Raw genomic sequence first — 19,411 nt, forward strand, 5'->3', positions numbered from 1 at the left:
AATAAAATTATTAAAACACTATTCTGTCTGTTTATTATTAGTTACTGTTTGTTGCTTTTTGTGTACAGTGACCTTGCATGACATAAAAAGCCTTTACGTCAAAATACTTTCTTCATAAAAGGTTCACAACGTCGTCAACTCAAGAGCTCTCACACAGATAGTCACAAAGCCTAAAGCCAAACCTGCTTCGTTTGGATGCAAAACTACCCATTTCTGAGCAGCTAGCCTGGCTAAGACAAAAAAAATATATTACTGCACTACTATATATCAAGTAATTTATTATTCATTTAATTCTACACTTAAACAGTGCACATTAAATTCATTAATTAAAAAACAAAAAGTACAATTATGAATGAGTAGCTATTTATCAAGTATACAATTTTCTCAAATGGAACTAACAAACCTATTAATTTAAATTTAGTTTTAATGTGAGTGAAGATACTCTTTAAATGAATTTGAGGGGAAGAAAAATTGTCCTCATCCCAAATACAGTATACAGGAATTTCATCAAACCCAGTGTAATATTTTTGTTCTGTATAATTTCACTTAAAAATAAGGTATCTGATTAAAGACATCATCTTAGTACTGAAGTACAGCAAAGAGTTTTACTTTATTTGGCAAATGCTTTTATACTTAAAATCTTAAACCTATTGTAACTGCAGGGTAACTGCTCGCTGTTGGACAAACAATATTAAGGTTATTAAATCTACCATAGATTCTAAAATGAAATTATTAATGAGAACATTATCACTTATAAGCTGTTTCAAAAGCATCATTTTTTTACAGTCCATTTTCCACACACATTGGAAAGAAACCTCAATCTTGCTGGTTTATGGCTGCAACAGATATCACTTAAGGAAAGTGAGGAGTAAAGCCTGTAAGATGGTGCCTAAAGCTGTGCTTTTTAAAACATAAGTGTGGCCATTCCAGTCATACTGTGACACTTAAGGCAGACAGGTGTTCACTCTGGCACAGTGTATGTAGAAGTCAGGAGTTGGAGCCAAGAATACTGTGTAGAGTGTTACACTGAGAGCATTATTGATGACATGCGCCTAGTGACCTATTTAGGGGAGTAATGACAAGAGATTATGTCCGTTGAATGAATTTACACACCTCACCCTGCTTCATCAAGCAAAAATGCAGGAAACTTTTATGTGTAACATCACTAGCCGGACTGTCAGACTTCGACAAAAACAAACCCCAGTGTCAATAAACCAGAGAGCACACTAAATCTAAAACATAATCTTTGATTCCAAATTGAGTTATATTTTGACTGGCTTCCACTGTGAGAGCCGCTGCTGCCTCTTGCTTGTGCTGGTCTGCTGCGTTTGCGGACATTACTCTAGTAATGTTCTCATCAGGTCACACTTACTTCTCAAAATGTAGAAAAACATTTTGATAATATAATAAAAGTTAAGTCCTTTCAAGTAATTTCTCTCAACTCTAAGTCAGTCTCAAGTTCATGAATGCCAAGTAAAAAGTCTTTTATCAGTGTTAGTCAAAGTAGTCTCAAGTCCTCAAATTTGTAATAAGTCTGACTTAGGTCAAGTCATGTAACTTGGCTAGGATATAGCAGCAGTACTGTACAGTAACAAGCATCAGCAGTACCCATACAAGTAGCATAACTATCAATAGGCCCATTGCTTAACTTTCTTTCATGTTATTGCCAATGAAACTATACTTAACTGTAGAGTATCAGCAGAAGTGTACAGTGTCAGTAGGCAGTACTGAACCGTAGTAGTACACACAGAATCCGTGTATCTCTGACAATAGCAGCAGCTGTTAGCTAGTTTTTAGTTAGGCTAACCGGCTAAAAGTGAGCTGTTGTTTTAGTCTTCTCCCTGAATAAAAAAAAAAAAAAAAACGTTTTGTGTCAGCCCATTGAACACCGTCTATTCTTCTTACCGGTGTTAAACCCAGTAACCGTGCCCATCTATGCAAAGTGGTGCCCAAACAACAACACCCAACCAAAACAAACGACTAGCTCGGCAAAAAGCCAGTGCTAACAGCACGGGTGTTCTTACCGTCCCAGTGAAAACGACCAAACTCCGATTCAGACCGCTGCAGATTTACGAAAACATCACCATAAACACACACCGCCGGTCAGCGAGTCGTTAGAGGCAGTAAAGACATCTAATGTCTCCGCTGGGAGCGAGGAAAAAATAGTTAAAAAAAGTCCAGGAGAAGTTTTAGCTCAGCATTTTTGTTATGTAGAAAGTAGAGCTGCAGCGGTCCGCCATCTTGTTTCTGTGGTCATGTACCAATACTAACGGCATAAAGTACTGCGCTAAATACTGCATTAATTACTTCATTAAATATGGCATTAAACATTAAGTTATACTCTTTGTGTGTTCTTGTAACAGTACCAGCAGTGTCAGTACTGTATAAAATACTGTGATTAGAACTTCACTGAATACTGCATTAACCATTTCATTAAATATTGCATTCAACACTACATTAATTTAACATTACCAGCTGCTTCAAAAATACTGCATTATTTTTTATGTACAATACTGCATAAAGTACTGCATTACTGACTTCATTTTAATGGAGTAGTAATGTTCCTGTGGTGTACTAGTAACATCCATCTATTATCTGTAACCACTTATCCCTTTAGGGTCGCAGAGGGGCTGGGGCCTATTCCATTTGTTCCACAAGAGGCAGGGTCCAACCTGGACAGGTCTCCATTCTCTCTGTTTCAGCATAGAGAGGCATAGACAGACAACCATTAACACTCACATTCACACCAATATTCACAGCCACCAATTAACCTGTGTTTTCTACTACTTTACTCTGGGAGGAAACCAGAGTGCCCAGAGGAAACCGAAACAAGCACGGGGAGAACATGCAAACTCCAAACAGAAAGGCTGCAGCCATGCTACTGTGTACCAGTAACAGCAGGATAAGATATACTCTACTAAATACTTAATTACATGACATTTAAAAGTACAGATGTAATACAGTAAAAGTAAATTACCACATATACAGCATTTTTAATCAAAGCACTTTACAATGTTGCTTCTCATTCAAACACACACTTACACATCAATGGCAGTGGGTGCCATGCAAGGTGCTCACCTGACCCAACAGAAGGAACTTGGGGTTCAGTGTCTTGCCCAAGGACACTTCAACACGTAACAAGAGGAGACTAGGAATCTAAACAATGACCCTGTGGTCCGTGGACAACTGCTTTCCTGCCTGGCAGTAACAGTCCATTATTATTAAGGCATGGAGTATGTCAAATAATTTATATTTTACTTACTTAACTGATTACTTACTTATTACTTCTAATTATTTTATTGCTTATTTTAAACATATACCAACATTTGAAATTATTAAATTTGTTTTGACTGTTGTGATTATCTATTTTAAAAGTTTAAAATTCAAAGTAATGCGGTGGTTTGGGGTTTTAATGACTGATTTATTAGCAAGAATTTTTAACAATGACTATATATTTCATTACAACAAGCAGCAACCAGCATTACAGCAACCTCAAAAGTAACATAGAGAATCTTAATAACAGGTCCAACAAACAAAGTCTAAAGCAAACAGTCTAAAGCAAACACAAACATTTACTTTTTACACAAATTAAAATGATCATTAGTGTAACAAACAATTATTTACCAAAACATTAAAATCACTGTAATAAACCCAAATAAGCTATATTTAAAATATTTAGGATATCTTTAGTTCCTTACTGACCACAGGGTCAGTGGTTCGATCCCCGGTCCACAGCTTTAACCCCAAGCTGTGCATTGCCGGTCCAAGCCCGGTGGAGTTTGGGGAGGGTTGCGTCAGGATCCGGCGTAAAAACAGTGCCCAATAACATGCGGACAATGATCCGATGTGGCAACCATAAACTCACGGGACAAGACGAAAGGACAAATAAATAAATAAATAAATAAAATTGGTCTCGTCGGACCTTTAGTGTGAACGTCTCGACCGGAAACAGTAACCTGTAGTTATTTAAAGATGGCAGCACATCTCGGTGCAGCGAGCACTCGTCGTTTTGGCACCTTGGTGGCACCTTTTTGTTCTTGCCGTTAATCCCGAGCAGAGAGTTCTGGTGATAACGTGATGAGAAGACTGTCCTCGAACAGTGTTACCCAATGCTGCGCGTGAACCGGACAGCGGCGTTATCGCTGCTGATAATCAGCAGCTCTGTGTTTCTGTTGTTCCAGCTGTATTACTACCGGAAGTACGTCAGCAAGGTGAGACAGGATAAGAGATCACTCTTTATTGATCCCACAGCTGACTTTTCATTTGTTATGCAGCTCACGGGTATGGTAAATGGACTTGGTCTGCACTTATATAGCGCTTTTCTACCTATTGGCACTCAAAGTGCTTTACACTGCTTGTTATTCACCCACTCGCAATCACACACACTCATACACAGATGGGGGAGCTGCTATGCAGCTGGCAAACACTCACCGGGAGCAACTAAGTTGGGGTTCAGTGTCTTGCTCAAGGACACACACACACTCAAGGCTGCAGTTTTAGGGCCAGGCTCCGCAGTTACTATCCACTAACTGCAGAACTTCAGGGCATGATTGGAAACACCTGGTTTTCACCTGATCTAACAGCTGTTTGGTTCATTTTCTTTGATAACTATGCTGCACGATTGAAATTTGAAACAGGAACATAAAATACCAGTGACCTGTACAAAAGAGCACTGCGATGTGTGGAGTTACTGGTACAGGGTAGCATAGTGGAGAAGTGGTTAACGCTGGTGGCCCACAGCTAGAAGCTCCAAGGTACTCTGGTTACCTCCCACATGCATATTAGGTTACAGACGCTAAATTGCTTTTGGGTCTATCTCTGTGCCTGAGACAGACTGGAACCCTGTCCCCTCCTTTCTCCCTATGCCAGCTGGGCTCTGTTGTTGTTGTTTTTTTCAAAGCCACCTTGGGCTTGTTATCCCAGCAACAGATTCACAATCAAAAATGTACTCAGGAGAAGATTTATTATCAGGGTTAGGGTTAGGATATTTTGATAACGGGAAGTTTAATGGCATTTATGTACATGTACTAACCAAACTAGAATCATAAGAAGCAAGTTCAAAATCAGTGAAGGCGTCCTTTAACCAACCCCTCTGAACATTTAGTAAATGGCATATAGATCAGATAATTTTATCCAGCCAGTGTTGCAGGTACACAGACTTGTCATTACATAACACAAAGAGGTGTTTGGTGTGGTGTAAAATTATGTATGTACATAAGTTCTCAGCATAACAACACTTTGTTCTTGGTGGAGGACAGGTTGACTGGCCATTTTAATATCAACAGTTGAGCCAAGTGAAAAACGAATTTTGTCTCTCCATTGGGTTGAACAAAATGTCCAATTTAGTCATTTGAATGGATCCATTTGAGGAGAACACATTGTGAATATTTGTTTTTACAGTACAGAAATATTTAACACTCACAGCCCCTCTGTTAGCTGTTGTCAGTTTAAATAAATTCATTACTCAACATGGTTTTCTTTTGCAGACTGCTCCTCATGTCCAGAGCCGAACAGGTCAGCTGACCTCCAGTGACCTCCATTTGGTAAGTCATGCTTTTGCCACTCTATTGGCTTTTAGGTCCTTGGTTTTAGATTTTGTCACGTTACAGGCACAAATATAAATGTATCTTATTCGGATGTTATGTGATAAACCAACACAGTTACATAATTGTGAAGTAAAAAAAATTATAAATGGTTTTCAAATTCTTTTACCAATATCTGAATAGTGTGGCATGCATTTGTATTCAGTCCCCTGAATTAATACTTTGTAAAACCACCTTATGCTGCAATTACAGCTGCAAGTCTTCTGGCGTATGTCTCTACCAGCTTTGCACATCTAAAGAATTAAACTTTTGCCCATTCTTCTTTGCAAAATAGCTCAAGCCCAGTAACGTTGGATGGAGAGCATCTGTGAACAGCAATTTTCTACTCTTGCCACAGATTCTCAATTGGATTTAGGTCTGGACATTGACTTGTTCATTCTAATATATGAATATGCTTTGATCTAAACCATTCAATTGGAGATTTGGTTGTATGTTTAGGGCCATTTTCCTGCCAGAAGGTGAACCTCCTCCCCAGTCTTAAGTCTTTTGCAGACTCATACAGGTTTTCTTCTAAGATTGCCCTGTATTAGGCTCCATCCATCTTCCCATCAACTCTGACCAGCTTCCCGGTCCCTGCTGAAGAAAAGCATCCCCCGAACGTGAAGCTTCCATTACGTTTTACGATGGGCATGGTGTGTTCAAGGTGATGTGCAGTGTTGTGTTTCAGCCACATAATGTTTTACATTTCTCATCTGACCAGAGCACCTTTTTCCACGTTTGCTCAGTCCCCCACATGACTTCTTATGGCTTGGTTTCAACAATGGGTTTCTTCTTGCGTCTATTCCATAAAGGCCAGATTTGTGGAGGCCGTGACTAATAGTTGTCCTGTGGACTGATTCCTGAACTGTGCATCTCTGCAGCTCCTCCAGAATTACCATGGGCCTCTTGGCTGCTTCTCTGATTAATCCTCTCCATGCCTGGCCTGTCAGTTTAGGTGGATGGCCTAGTAGGTTTGCAGTTTTACCACACTCTTTCCATCATCGGATGATAGTTTGTACAGTGCTCTGTTGGATGTTCAAAGCTTGGGATATTTTTTTATAACCTAACCCTGCTTTAAACTTCTCCACAACTTTATCCCTGACCCGTCTGGTGTTACCTGGGCTTCATGATGCTGTTCACTAATGTTCTCTAACAAACCTTTGAGGGCTTTACAGAAGAAGTGTTTTTTATACTGAGATTAAATTAAACACAGGTGGATTGTATTTACTAATTAGGTGACTCCTGAAGGCAATTGGTTCCACTGGAATTCAGCTAGTGGTATCGGAGTAAAGGGGGCTGAATACAAATGCATTCCACACTTTTGAGATTTTTGTAAAAAAAAATGAATAAATCCAATACCATTCTCCTTTCAATTCACAATTATGTTCCAATTTTTGTTGGTCTTTCACATAAAATACAGTTGTTTTTATTGGTTGCTTGTGGTTGTAATGTGAAACAATTTGGAAAAGTTTAAGGGGTGTGAATACTTTTGCAAGGAACTGTAATGTTAGCATTTCTGTTAGCTGCTAGCTTCTGGGTTCTGTTAGCTTTTAGCATCTTGTTAGTAGTTAGCGGTACCTGTAGCAACTGTCCTGTCATGTGTTTCCACAGCAAACAGTCAGAATGTTCCTAGCGTTAGTGCGGCGTTATCGGCTCCCAGTGTTTCTTGCAGACACAGCTGCTCTGACTCTGCTCTCCCAGGATGCTTTGCAGCATCGTGACTGGCTGGTGCAAGACCTGCACTGTAAATTCTTGTGCACCAACCGACCAATTATTTCATTCGCTCTTCTCGCCAATGCCTGGAAATTTGACGTAAGTACTGAAGTGTTTAATCAAGAGACATGGTGGGAGATTACAGAAATGAGTCAATAACGTTTGTGCATTCACTTTTCTATTAGCCTGGTTTCTTGTCAGCGGCTGAGCAGAAAGGCTTTGAGCTGCTGCAGCTGCGAGGAACTGATCCACGACTGGCCAGTCTAGACACCCTATCAGGAGAAGAGATCCCTCTGCACTTCCTACTCCGCTGCCATAGGTACATCATCCAGGTGAGTTGGTAACCTAGCCACAATGTGTCATCCATGTGCTGTGGTTTGAAAAAAAACCTCAAAAGAGCCACTTATGTACAAGTTTCTATAGGACAAGCTGTGGGCCAGTCCACAGCATCACACAAAAGCCTGCAGGCAAAGCAAAATCTTGTGATTCTGTGTCAGAACTTTACAGATTTGGTATGTAAACATCAAACAGATCATGTGCCTAGTTCCACTTGCTTTTGTTGTGTTTGGTGGTAATAAATATGTTGGTCTTATTAAAACTAGGGTGTTGTTCCAGGTGGTTTTTCTGTATGAGCGTAGTGGGAACTACCTGTGGCACGGACCATTACGTCTCAAACCAAACATGGACCGAAGCTTTGCTCCATTCAAAATGCTAGACTACGGACGTCATGCTGGAGCCTACGACAGGTAAAATACTCAAACACGTGTCATGTATGTTAAACTCTAACATATTCAATGAGTATGAAGCCTCTTCATGAACATCATGTTTAATTAAATACAATTAATTATTAGTAACAAATTAAACAACAGCTTTACAGTAAGTAAAAGTTACAGAAAATCCAATCAACCAATACATGGAGAGTTGTGAAAGGCATAACTTTGTCCTCCAGTACTACTGTGAGGAACCATAGGTATTATTGACCTCACATATAAAATAAATGTCTAGAACAGCCTTCTTCCACGTACAGAACATTGCAAATATTAGGAGCATCCTGTCTTAAAGTGATGCTGAAAAACTACCATGCATTTGTCACTTACTAGGTTGGACTACTGTAAATTCATACTATTGGCATGTCCCAATTGGCTTCCCATAAAAGCTAGAACATAAATTAAAACCCTCCTCCTTACACACAAAGACCTAATAGTATCTCAAAAAATCACATGTTCTCCTGTGGAACCAGGAACTAGACTCTGTCGAGCTTTCTTCCTTTTAAAATGAGTTGTTCTTCTCCACTGTCTCCTTAGTGTTTCTTCAAGGGAGATTTGTTTGGGTTTCTCTGTAAATCCGTAATGTGTTTTTCTGACTATGTTAAGTGCCTTGAGGAGATTTATAATGTCAATTGATGCTATATAAACATAAGTGTAATTGACAGGTACCTATTGATGGGTACCAGGCACCTGGATGTCCAGGTGAACAACAACATGACGACACATTAGTGGGATCTGGCAACAAGTAAATAGTAAATAAATTGTAGTTCAGAACAGACCCTGAGCATGTTTAACAGAGACTCAGACAAAGTGTGCATTGTAACCAACTTTGGTTGTTCTGTAACACCTGCAGGCTGGAGTTGGTCCTGACTGTCCTTGATGGTCTTGATGTCCGAGTCCCACGCAATGTTTCCCGCTTCCTGTCTGAACAGCAAAACTCCCACTTCCTAGAGTGCCATTACCGTGATGCCCGCAACTTCCTGCAGGTCCAACTGAAAACAAAGGTTTTCTTGGGAAATGGCAAGCAGGGAACAGAGTGATAATAAAAAATTTCTGATGTTGCTTTAAAAAAAAAAAATGTGGGCCTTATTCACAAACCATTGTTAAGAACTTAGTTCCTCTTTAACCCACAGTTTTTGTGAAGAATGCTTTTTTTACTTGGGATTTTTATGCGATAAGAACAGAATTTACTAAAACTAAAAACCATACCCAGACACATTGGACTGCCGAAGTGATAGTGTTTCCTTCAACAAAATTCTGTTCATTTAAATTAATAAACACTGACTCACTCAATTCACATTACCCAACATCACCATGAAGCAGTTCTCTCTCAGCCACCACCCCAACTAGGGAATGTGCATCCTGAGCAGACTCCCTGATTTCATATAACTCTGGATAAGCTCCTCCAGAAGGCAAGCATTTCTTCTGTGTTTGGATAAATAGAAGCATCTCTTCCACTGTTACTTACTTACTTACTTACTTACTTACTTACTTACTTAATTACCACATAATGAAATTAATCAAATTAAAATGTAATTTGTTCCAACTTACAATTTGAACTCAATTACGAACAAACGGGGAGAACAATGCACACTCCACACAGAAAGGCCACAGTTGGCCTGGGGTTTAAACCAGGGACCTTCTAGTTGTGAGTTAGCAGCCTAACCTCTCCTCCACCACAATTCCCAGATACAGCATTTACTGAATGAGTAATAGTAATAGTGAAAGGAAATGCTGCTAAATAGGAAAAACTACAGCATGCTTTCAACTTATAAAGGCAATTTAAGAATACAGGTGCAAACATTTTCTATAGTTTAACAACCCATCATGACTCTAATGTAGACTTTTCCTATTTTCAAATTTAAGTATGGTAAATGGTCTGCACTTATATAGCGCTTTTCTACCTATTGGCAGTCAAAGCACTTTAGACTGCTTCTTTTCACCTATTCACACTCATAATCACACAAACACTGATGGGGGAGCTGCTATGCAGCTGGCCAACACTCAGCACTCAGGAGCAACTAAGTTGGGGTTCAGTGTCTTGCTCAAGGACATTTAACATGTGATTGGAGGAGGTGGGGATTGAACCAACAACTACGAGATTGGTGGAAAACAGCTCTATCATCCTGCACCATAGTCGCCCTATTTGTTTTTTGTTTTCTTTAACCTGCCTTAGAGACAAATTAACTCAATCACAGGCTTCTATGAACAGAAGTTAAACAGGTCACCGCCACTATTATTTGCAGCAGCCAATGTAGTTAATTTTTATTAATATTTATTTATTTTCCTGCAAACTGACTTTTCATTTATTTCAAATCTTGGCAGGATTACCAGACAGTATACAGGGTTAAAAAGATTCAATTAAATTAAAACTATATTCTTATCACTAAAACATTCTTAAAAGGAAATGAGAAGTACAGCAACTGCTTTATCTGAATTTTCTTTAGGGTATAGATAGCTTGGATCCAAAAGAAAACATACCAACATGATAAATTCTGGAGAAGCAGCATCAACGAAACCTTCCATAATGGTAATCTTAGAAAATTTCACAATACCTAACCCCCTAAATAAAGTTTCCATTCCCTCCCCTCACAGCTCTACCCAGACGACTCGTCTTCGGCAGCCGTGGATTTTCGGAGAAAAGCAAAGTCACTGCTTCACTTAGCTTCTCAAACTCTCGCTGAGCTCAACATCCCGTTCTGGCTCAGCAGCGGCACTTGTCTGGGTAACATGCTAATATGCAAACTCACAAAGATACAAACCCGTTAACATCACAAAAATAATGGAGGGTGTCTCTCACTCCGTGCAGGCTGGTTCAGGCAGTGCAGCATCATCTCGTACAGTCATGACGTTGATATCGGGATTTTCATCACAGACTTCAGCTCGAACATCGTCACAGCATTTAGAGACGCAGGCCTATCACTGAAACACAAGTTTGGAAAGGTCAGATCTTTTTGGTCAGGATTTATATTTGCATAATTTTATTCTTACTAGCTACATAATTTTAACATTTTTTAGATTTAGGATGTTGTATGAATCAGTCCTTTAGTTTTTATTTGGAAGGGTTTGTCTTTTATTTGGAACTCTAGGTGGAGGACAGTCTGGAGCTATCGTTCATGAGTGACGACGTCAAACTGGACATTTTCTTTTTCTACAAAGATGGAGATGTTATCTGGAATGGAGGAACGCAGGCAAAAAGTGGCAAGAAGTTTAAGTAAGATGTTATGCTGGACTGTAGACGGTATAACAAAGTGAGGGCCATACAGCAACCATTAAATAAACAAATGATTTATTAACAAAAATAAATAATACGTTGTATCAAATAAGCAAAGACGATGTGTGTGTGTGTGTGTGTGTCTGTGTCTGTACAGGTTTGTCTTTGGAAATAAAGTTGTGTTGTTTTTTTATTTCTTCAGGTACATCTTTCCACAGTTCTCGCTTTGCTGGGCAGAGCTCCTCGATATGAAAGTTCGTGTTCCATGCGAAACACTTGATTATGTGTTGGCAAACTATGGGCCTTCCTGGAGCATCCCAGTGATGAGTTGGGATTGGAAGTCGTCGCCCAGCAACGTCCAGGAAAATGGGATGTGGCCTCCCAAGGAGTGGGTGGATGTTATTCAAGTTTACTGAGTCACAGTAGAAAAAGCTTAAAAAAAGTTAAACTGATTTTTAGTTCATGTAAAGTCTTATTACCAATGTGACATAATATCATTACCACTTCAGTAGTAGTAGTAACATTTGTATGAATATTAGGCTTTATAAGGAAAAAAAAAATCAGTTGATAAATTATAGACTTTTCTAACAAATTTCTTGTATAATTTTGGATTCTTTTGTTTTCTATAACTTGTTAAAAGTTATGAAAATGTTAAAAAATACTTTGCTCCTTTCATATATTTTAAAGTAATTTATGCCCTTTTCCAGAGATAATTGTTTCTGTGTGAAGCAGCTGCAAACATAACCTTCATTATTTTAAACTGTGTAATAGATCAGAGATAAACTCACAAGTGTGTGGAAACAAGAATATTTGCCCTTGCACTGAAAGATTCCACACAAATTCATCCTCAGATTGAATGGTAACTGTTTACTGAATGTTGGTGTAAATAAAAAAAAAATCTATGCATTCTTATGTTGTGATTGGATCATTCCTGATCACTCGCGGATCATTCCTGATCACTCACTGATCATATTTTAGATGATGTGAATATCGAAGATGTTTGCAATGAAGCTCTAAATATTTCAAAACTGCATTAAAGTTAGTTTTTGAATTTACTACAAATAAATTAAAAAAATATATTCGTCAGATTTTAAATGACCTACATTAGGATCATATGTCACATTGTTAACTTTATAGACTCTGGTTGAAAGCTATAAGCAGTACTTTGAGTAAATGGATTTCATATTTGAAGTTATAGACTAAGATAATGCTTGAGGCGTAGACAGTTGTCAAACTAAAGGTACAAATGCCTCATTTCATTGATTCTGCAGAGACTTTAATACTTTCAGCTTTTCATTTTTGTGGTGTTTTTGGACGACCATTAAAAGTTTTTTCGAAGTCTGATTTCTTTCAGGTCTTGTCAGCATTAGTGCCTTAACCCCAGGTCCTGTCAGTCCAAACACAACGGGGACACATGAAGGTGGTCTATAAGGCTGAATGAAGTTTGCTGCTTGGGAAGCAAAGCAGATGTGAATACATTGATTTTCACAGGAAACAGATCCTTACAAAGTTGACAGGAAAGCTCATGCTTGTCTGTTGGCTAATACTCAACTTTTTGTTGCACACTTCTCACAGGCTGCCAGTACCTCACTCCACCTGAGTAATAACTTAATTATGCATCTTGATATGATTTTGAAAAAAACAGGGATTAATATTGTAAATGGTTTATTGAACCAGTTTGTAATGTTACTGCTTAATCACAGCAAGGCTTCATATAAAAAGGCCGTTATGTTAGTGTAGTTATGTAGTTATTAGTTATTGATCTGTTTTCGATTATTTATTTTGATATCCTCCTGGGGTGAGTGGAAAGTGAAGAGAAAAAAAAGAGCAACAAAAAAAGCAACAACAAAACATTGGGCAGGTTGGTAGGACCGGTAGCTGCAGACTGGAAAACACATAGCTCCAAAGCCAGGGACACCTGCAGAAAGGGACACAGAGAGGGAGACAGAAGGACAAAGACAACTAGGGGAGAAAACACACAGAGTTTATGTCATAGAGTGGTGACAGTTGTGGGGTGAGAGTAAATATAAGGGAATATAGGGTGGGTCTCAGGAGGGTATGAAGAGTTCATCAAGCTACTATTTCCTCTAAGCAAAGAGGATTTGAAAGGTAAATGTCAAGTTTAGGACTGTTTGTAATTTCATTGCTAATTTGTTTTTATTCATTTGCTATTGTGTGGATGAATCACTACAGGAGGCTGAACTAAGGTGAGCACCAGATATGCTATTTAAAAAATACTGATATACTATATTTATACTAATATAAATCCAGTTTCCCCCACCTATGTTAATGTAACTTTGGAAATGTTGGTTACTTATCAGTTTCTGAGACCTCCTAAATTCATTTTAGGTGTATTTTGGTGAAGCTGTCTTTAAAATGCTGAAATACAGTTTTCCTTTTTTATGCAGGTTAATATGAGTAAATTAACAAATGTTGAAAAGAATTATACTTTGGGGCTTGTAAGTTTATCACCACTCTCAATTTTTACTCGTTTTAGCCTGAACCAAAAACACTAAAGTTAAGATAATATTTTTTTAAGATACCATTTGCCCTGACATTTCTGTGTGTGAACTCATCCGACTGCATTTTCACCACTTTTCTCTGAACCACAATAAAGTTAGTCACAACACCTGGACAGTGGACAGATGTAAACCCAGTTACTGTGAACATATTTATGTTTAGACCAGTGGAGCAAACAACAAATCAAACTATAACAGACATGATGTTTGAAGCAGTTTATGGATTTATCAATTAACCATCAATCATTCAGCACAGTTTTATGCAAAGCAATTTGAAAGTAAGAAACATATACCAGGAAAACTTGAAGTTCAGAGTCTGGCCCAAGGACACTTCAACCTTTGGCCATGAGGAGCTGGAAATTGAACCACTGACCCTGTGGTTCCCAAATGACTGCAGACTGTGTTTAGTTTTTCACTGTTTCTATGTTCCACTGTCAATCTGCTGGGAAACAAACTGGCTTTAGCAAAGTCAGTCACTGCCTCATCAAAATAAACGTCTTCAATTATGTATTTATTAAACGTTCTTTATTTCAGTTTTATCCCACAAGACAGTGTAAAACGTTTACACTGTCAGATCTCCCCGGAACAGACATCCTCACCAAACTCTCTTCATTTTTTCGTTTTTGTTTTTTTACTAAGAACCACACAAACAGTTATCAGTCCGTTTCAAAGTTCACCCTAGCGTCACTCCGCCGCCGCTTCGCGCTGCCGCTCCTTGTGGACCACGAGCCCCTTGCTGATTAGGTCCGGGATCTCAACAGCCAGCCAGGGTCCGAGTCCCAGCGCCATCAAGTGGGCCAGGCCGAAGCGCGGCACGTTGCGGGCCCACAGCGGCGCGAAGTGCTCGGTCAGGCAGATCTTCCCGCCGCGGTACATCTTTGCAGTCTTCCCGTCCAGCTCCGGGATCGCCACCTCGGGCGCGGTGTCCGGGTACGTGACAGGGATGTCGAACTCCAGCCGGAACTCGTACCGCAGCAGCTCGTGGATGAACCAGCATGTGCCGGTCCAGCGCGTCCCGTCCCCATTGGACTCGAGGCGGAACCAGTCGTTATCGGCGGCCTTGTTCTGCTCCACGAACCGGATCAGCGCCTGGTACTCCTCCTTCAGCCGCTGTGGCCACAGGGCGCGATCCCGTGGCCCCGCGTGCGCCTTTAGCAAAGGTATCTGCGACACCACCCGGCGCGTGGCCTCGTCCGCCATGTGTGGTCACAAAGGTTTTAGGGGTTCAACCTAAGACAGGTTTAAATCTAAAACGTGCTCAGTCCGGATTCAGTTCTGGCCTCAGCACTGACGTGGACTTCCTGTCTGAAACAGGGTAAACACGAGCAACTTCCTCTATAAGATTTTCAAAACAAAAGCCACTAACGTGACATTAAGTTCATTACTTTCATCTGATTTCATATAGTAAATGTGTCATCACGTAAATCTCTTAAACTAAACATGAGAATTTAATCTTTGCTGAATAATTTAGTTTAATTTAGTTGTAAGATATAAAATAAAGGCAGAACACATTAAAGACACTTACAGAGGCACAGCAACAATAGAAATTCATAATATCAATTAAAGAATCTTTATCCCAGAAACAAACCAAGTGTATGTTATAAGTTAAAAATATTCATGTTTAAATCTTACACATTATGTAGTACAGTTCTCAGTCCTGGTCCTCAGAGCTACCCTGCTTATTTGACCTATTTGTCAGGCAGCCCAGTAGCTCAATGGCTAAAGCAGCAGGATGGGATACAGAAGTCACTGGGATCAAATCCCACTCCCCACAGTGTGTCCCTGGGATGGGTTAAATGCAGAGAAATAATTTAATTGAAACATTTATGTCTTGTATGTAAACATGTCTTTTGGTTGCTCCCTTTCAGGGGTCTCCACAGTGAATCATGTCCCTCATCTAACTGAATCCTCTTCTGTTGCACCAACTAACTTCATGTCCTCTCTCACTGCATTCATAAATCTCCATTTTAGTCCTCCTCTAGACCTCCTGCCTGGCAGCTCCAACCTCAGCATCCTTCTACCGATATATTCACAGTCTCTCCTCTGAACATGTCCAAACCACCTCAATCTGGCCTCTTCAACTTTATCTCCAAAACCTCTAATATAAGCTGTCCTTCTGATGTCCTCATTCCTGATCCTGTCCATCCTCGTCACTCCCAAAGAGAACCTCATCATCTTAAGCTCTGCTACCTCCAGCTCTGCCTCTTGTCTTTTCTTCATTGCCACTGTCTCGAGGCTGTACAACATCTCTGGTCTCACCACCATCTTGAACACCTTTCCTTGTATTCTCACTGATACTTGTTCCAACCTGCTTGCACAATGTATTATAACATGTAACATGTAACAAACATTGTAACATGTATGTGCAACATGTATATGTGCTCAATGACAATAAAGGTTGTTCTTGTTCAGGACTACACACTTCAAATTGGCTTGACACACCTGATCCACATAATCAGCAGTGAGTATTGCAGAGATAACTGAAAAACAAGCAGGGTAGGGGTCTTTGAGACCCAGGATTGAGAACCCCTGATGTAGTAGATGTACTGTATGAGAGTTGGGGCACAAGTAGAGCAATTCCAAGTTTTGAATAGGATTGTTTCATTCCTCACAGAATAATATAAGGAGAATCTGTTGTGATCCCTGGACATAAAACAAAATCTCTAGTTTTATACCTCAACATTTCAGTCAGATTAACTTGATCACACACTCTAAAACAGTCTGATATTAATAAATATTTTTATCTGCATCACTTGTTCAGAACAGTTGATCAGTGTCAGACTAAACAGCAAAAATACTTGTTTAACAGCCTACTGATAATAATACTAGGTTAAAATAGGCTACACTATATTCTTAGTCTGACATTATAATTTTTTATTATTTCTTTATGTTCCTACAGCATTGTTATTGTGTTTAGTATTGTGTTGGTTATACCCAGGAGAAATCTTTTACAGTTGCTTTAAATTAATTTTGCTTGAGGCATCTCTGTTGCATACCATATTATACTGCATTTATCGTTCAATTCAGTTCAATTCAATTCAACTTTATTTATAAAGCACAATTTCACAACAACAAAACATCAGGCAGGTTTGTAGGATCAGTAGCTGCACACTTGAAAACACACAGCTTCAAGCCCCGGGGACGCCTGCAAAGAGGGACAGCAAGAGGGAGATAGAGAAGGAGAAAGACAACTATGGGAGAAAACACACAGAGTTAATGTCATACAGTAGTTACAGTTTTTAAGTGAGAGGAGAGGAGAGAGTTACAGGAGGAGGGGGGGGGTCCCCCAGTAGTCTAAGCCTATAGCAGCATAACTATAACTAAGTATAAGCTTTATGGAAGAGGAAGGTTTTGAGACTAGACTTAAAAGTAGAGAGGGTGTCTGCTTCCCGAATCAGAATTGGGAGCTGGTTCCACAGGAGAGGAGCTTGATAGTTAAAGGCTCTGCCTCCCATTCTAACTTTGGAAATTCTGGGAACCACAAGTTGGCCTGCATTCTGACATCAAAGTGGTCTATTTGGATGATATGGTGCTATGACGTTTTCTATATATGATGGAGCCTGACCATTCAGAGCTTTATATGTAAGAAGCAGGGTTTTAAATTCTATTCTAAATTTAATAGGAAGCCAATGGAGAGAAGCTAGTGAAGGTGAAATATGATCTCTCTTGCTAGTTCCAGTCAGCACTCTTGCTGCAGCATTTTGGATTTATTGCAGGCTCTTTAGGGAGTTACTGGGGCATCCTGAAAGTAGGGAATTACAGTAGTCCAACCTAGAAGTAACAAATGAATGGACTAGTTTTTCCGCATCACTTTGAGACAGGATGCTCTTAATTTTGGCAATGGTGGAAGAAGGCTGTTTTAGAGATTTGTTTTATATGTGAGGTAAAGGACAAATCCTGGTCAAAGATAACTCCAAGGTTCCTTGCAGTAGTACTGGAGGCCAGACTTTTGCTATCTAGAGTAACGATATGGTTGGACATCATATTTCTTAGATTTTTGGGCCCAAATAATATGACTTCAGTTTTGTCTGAGTTTAGAAGTTAAAAATTATGGGACATCCAGGCCTTTATGTCTTGTAGGCATGCTTGAAGCTTGATTAACTGATTTCTTTTCATCTGGTTCCATAGATAGATATAGCTGGGTATCATCAGGATAGCAATGGAAATTTATGGAGTTTTTCTAATAATGTTGCCTAAAGGAGACATATATAAAGTAAAAAGTATTGGTCCTAACACAGAGCCTTGTGGAACTCCATAGTTAACCTTTGTGTGCATGGAGGATTCATCATTAACATGAACAAATTGAAATCTATCAGATAGATAAGACCTACCAACCTAGTGCAGTTCCTTTAATCCCAATTTCATGTACCAGTCTCTGTAATAAAATGTTGTGATCAATGGTATCGAATGCAACACTAACTTCTAACAGAACAAGTATATAGACTAGCCCATTAGCTGATACCATGCGAAGATGGTTGGTGACTTTTACCAGTGCTGTTTCTTCAATTCAATTCAATTCACTTTATTTGTCCCCAGGGGGCAGTTTAAAGGAGCATAAATGTAGCTTAAAAATACACAGTCAATAACATAGACACACAATAAACACAATCAACACACACCGTACAACATCAACATTGCAAATAAAACTCATAATGAAATCATTTAAAAAGTGCTTAAATTATAGTTTGTTAAAATGTAAGTCACTTTAGGAGCTTGACCGCCCTAGGGACAAAGATCATTTTTCTTCTCTGTGTCATGCAGCCTGGACAAGAAAGCGTGCTGAATGTGCTGAAGCCATATTCAGCAGGCGATTTCTGTTTTTCAGAGAAATGGAGTGAAACCCACACATGAATGAAAAGGTTATTATATTCTCAATAAAGGCATAACAGAATGTGGTGATAATGTCCTTGTTAGTCCCAAATGATTTAAGCTTCCTAAGTAGGAAAATGTCTTTGCATTTTTTTTTAAATTTCATCAATATTAGATGAAAACTTCGGCATGTTATCAAAAACTGTTCCCAGGTATTTATACTCTTCCACAATCACCAATGGCTTCCCCTGTATGATGGTAGAGACTGCTTCCTCCATGAGTCTCTGCTTGGAGGAAAAGGTCACTATCATCTCCCTGGTTTTATTAGTATTAAGCTTAAGGCACGAGTTTCCACACCACTCCAATCCTGTAGAGTTGAGCTGTGATGCTGTGTGAGGCCAGAGAGTAGAGACAGGAGGACGATGTCATCAGCAAATTTCACAATGTGACAATTTGACTTGACAGATCAGTCAGTCAGTCATCTGTGTAGAGGATAAAATATAGTGGTGAGAGAACACAGCCTTGTGGAGAGCCAGTGGAGGTGAAGAGGATGTCAGTCAGAGAGTTGTTCACCACTCTCTGTCACCTGTTGATAAAAATCTATGATCCACAGGGTGAGTTGATGGTCGATATGAAAGCGTGTGGTAAGCTTTTCAGCTAGAATGTGTGGCTGCATGGTGTTAAATGCTGATGAAAAGTCTGCAAACAGGAGTCTGGCTGTGGAGTTGGGGATTTCCAGAGGTTTGTGGATAGTATTCAAAATGAATATCTTTGCATCTTCAACCCCTCTGCCAGCCCTGTATGCAA

The 19,411-nt window shown here is 39.4% G+C and overlaps 3 protein-coding genes and 1 long non-coding RNA gene across 8 annotated transcripts in view; 2 read left to right on the plus strand and 2 right to left on the minus strand.

Moving 5' to 3' along the window:
• The window catches only part of apc (APC regulator of WNT signaling pathway), a 22,916-nt gene extending 18,932 nt beyond the window's left edge, over nt 1–3,984 (minus strand). For both annotated transcript variants that reach the window (XM_067485189.1, XM_067485188.1), the window contains exon 1: nt 3,703–3,984. In XM_067485189.1, coding sequence (XP_067341290.1) covers nt 3,703–3,756 — 54 coding nt within the window. In that variant the 5' untranslated portion in view covers nt 3,757–3,984. The remainder of the gene's footprint in view (nt 1–3,702) is intronic.
• Nucleotides 3,971–12,182, plus strand: fktn (fukutin). 4 transcript variants are annotated; one of them, XM_067485190.1, is made up of 10 exons: nt 3,971–4,211; nt 5,487–5,543; nt 7,194–7,394; nt 7,481–7,627; nt 7,911–8,041; nt 8,916–9,066; nt 10,658–10,787; nt 10,872–11,005; nt 11,152–11,276; nt 11,479–12,182. In XM_067485190.1, exons 1-10 carry the CDS (start codon nt 4,110–4,112, stop codon nt 11,690–11,692), a joined length of 1,392 nt encoding a protein of 463 aa, XP_067341291.1. In that variant the 5' UTR covers nt 3,971–4,109; the 3' UTR covers nt 11,693–12,182. The 4 variants fall into 4 exon arrangements, with proteins under 4 accessions (XP_067341291.1, XP_067341292.1, XP_067341293.1 ...); XM_067485191.1 differs by having other exon boundaries at nt 8,916–9,048; XM_067485192.1 differs by having other exon boundaries at nt 11,152–11,313; nt 11,479–11,606.
• Nucleotides 12,183–12,924: 742 nt separating this feature from the next.
• On the minus strand, nt 12,925–15,104 carry ufc1 (ubiquitin-fold modifier conjugating enzyme 1). Its single transcript, XM_067485194.1, has 2 exons — nt 14,089–15,104; nt 12,925–13,194 (listed from the first exon to the last, which is right to left on the minus strand). The coding sequence occupies exon 1, from the start codon at nt 14,993–14,995 to the stop codon at nt 14,480–14,482; it is 516 nt and encodes a 171-aa protein (XP_067341295.1). The 5' UTR covers nt 14,996–15,104; the 3' UTR covers nt 12,925–13,194; nt 14,089–14,479.
• On the plus strand, nt 14,815–16,209 carry LOC137104251 (uncharacterized). Its single transcript, XR_010911652.1, has 2 exons — nt 14,815–14,955; nt 15,767–16,209. It is a non-coding gene; the product is annotated as an uncharacterized lncRNA (long non-coding RNA).
• Nucleotides 16,210–19,411: the final 3,202 nt, after the last annotated feature.

This window comes from Channa argus, chromosome 18, assembly GCF_033026475.1.
Source record: "Channa argus isolate prfri chromosome 18, Channa argus male v1.0, whole genome shotgun sequence".
Classification (NCBI taxonomy): domain Eukaryota; kingdom Metazoa; phylum Chordata; class Actinopteri; order Anabantiformes; family Channidae; genus Channa; species Channa argus.

Bases quoted from the DNA above. Each gene is read 5' to 3' on its own strand.
- fktn (XM_067485190.1), top strand. From the start codon at position 4,110: ATGCTGCGCGTGAACCGGACAGCGGCGTTATCGCTGCTGATAATCAGC. The intron at 4,212-5,486 runs GTGAGACAGGAT...TTTCTTTTGCAG, and splicing joins ACCGGAAGTACGTCAGCAAG to ACTGCTCCTCATGTCCAGAG. The intron at 7,395-7,480 runs GTAAGTACTGAA...CTTTTCTATTAG, and splicing joins CCAATGCCTGGAAATTTGAC to CCTGGTTTCTTGTCAGCGGC.
- ufc1 (XM_067485194.1), bottom strand. From the start codon at position 14,995: ATGGCGGACGAGGCCACGCGCCGGGTGGTGTCGCAGATACCTTTGCTA.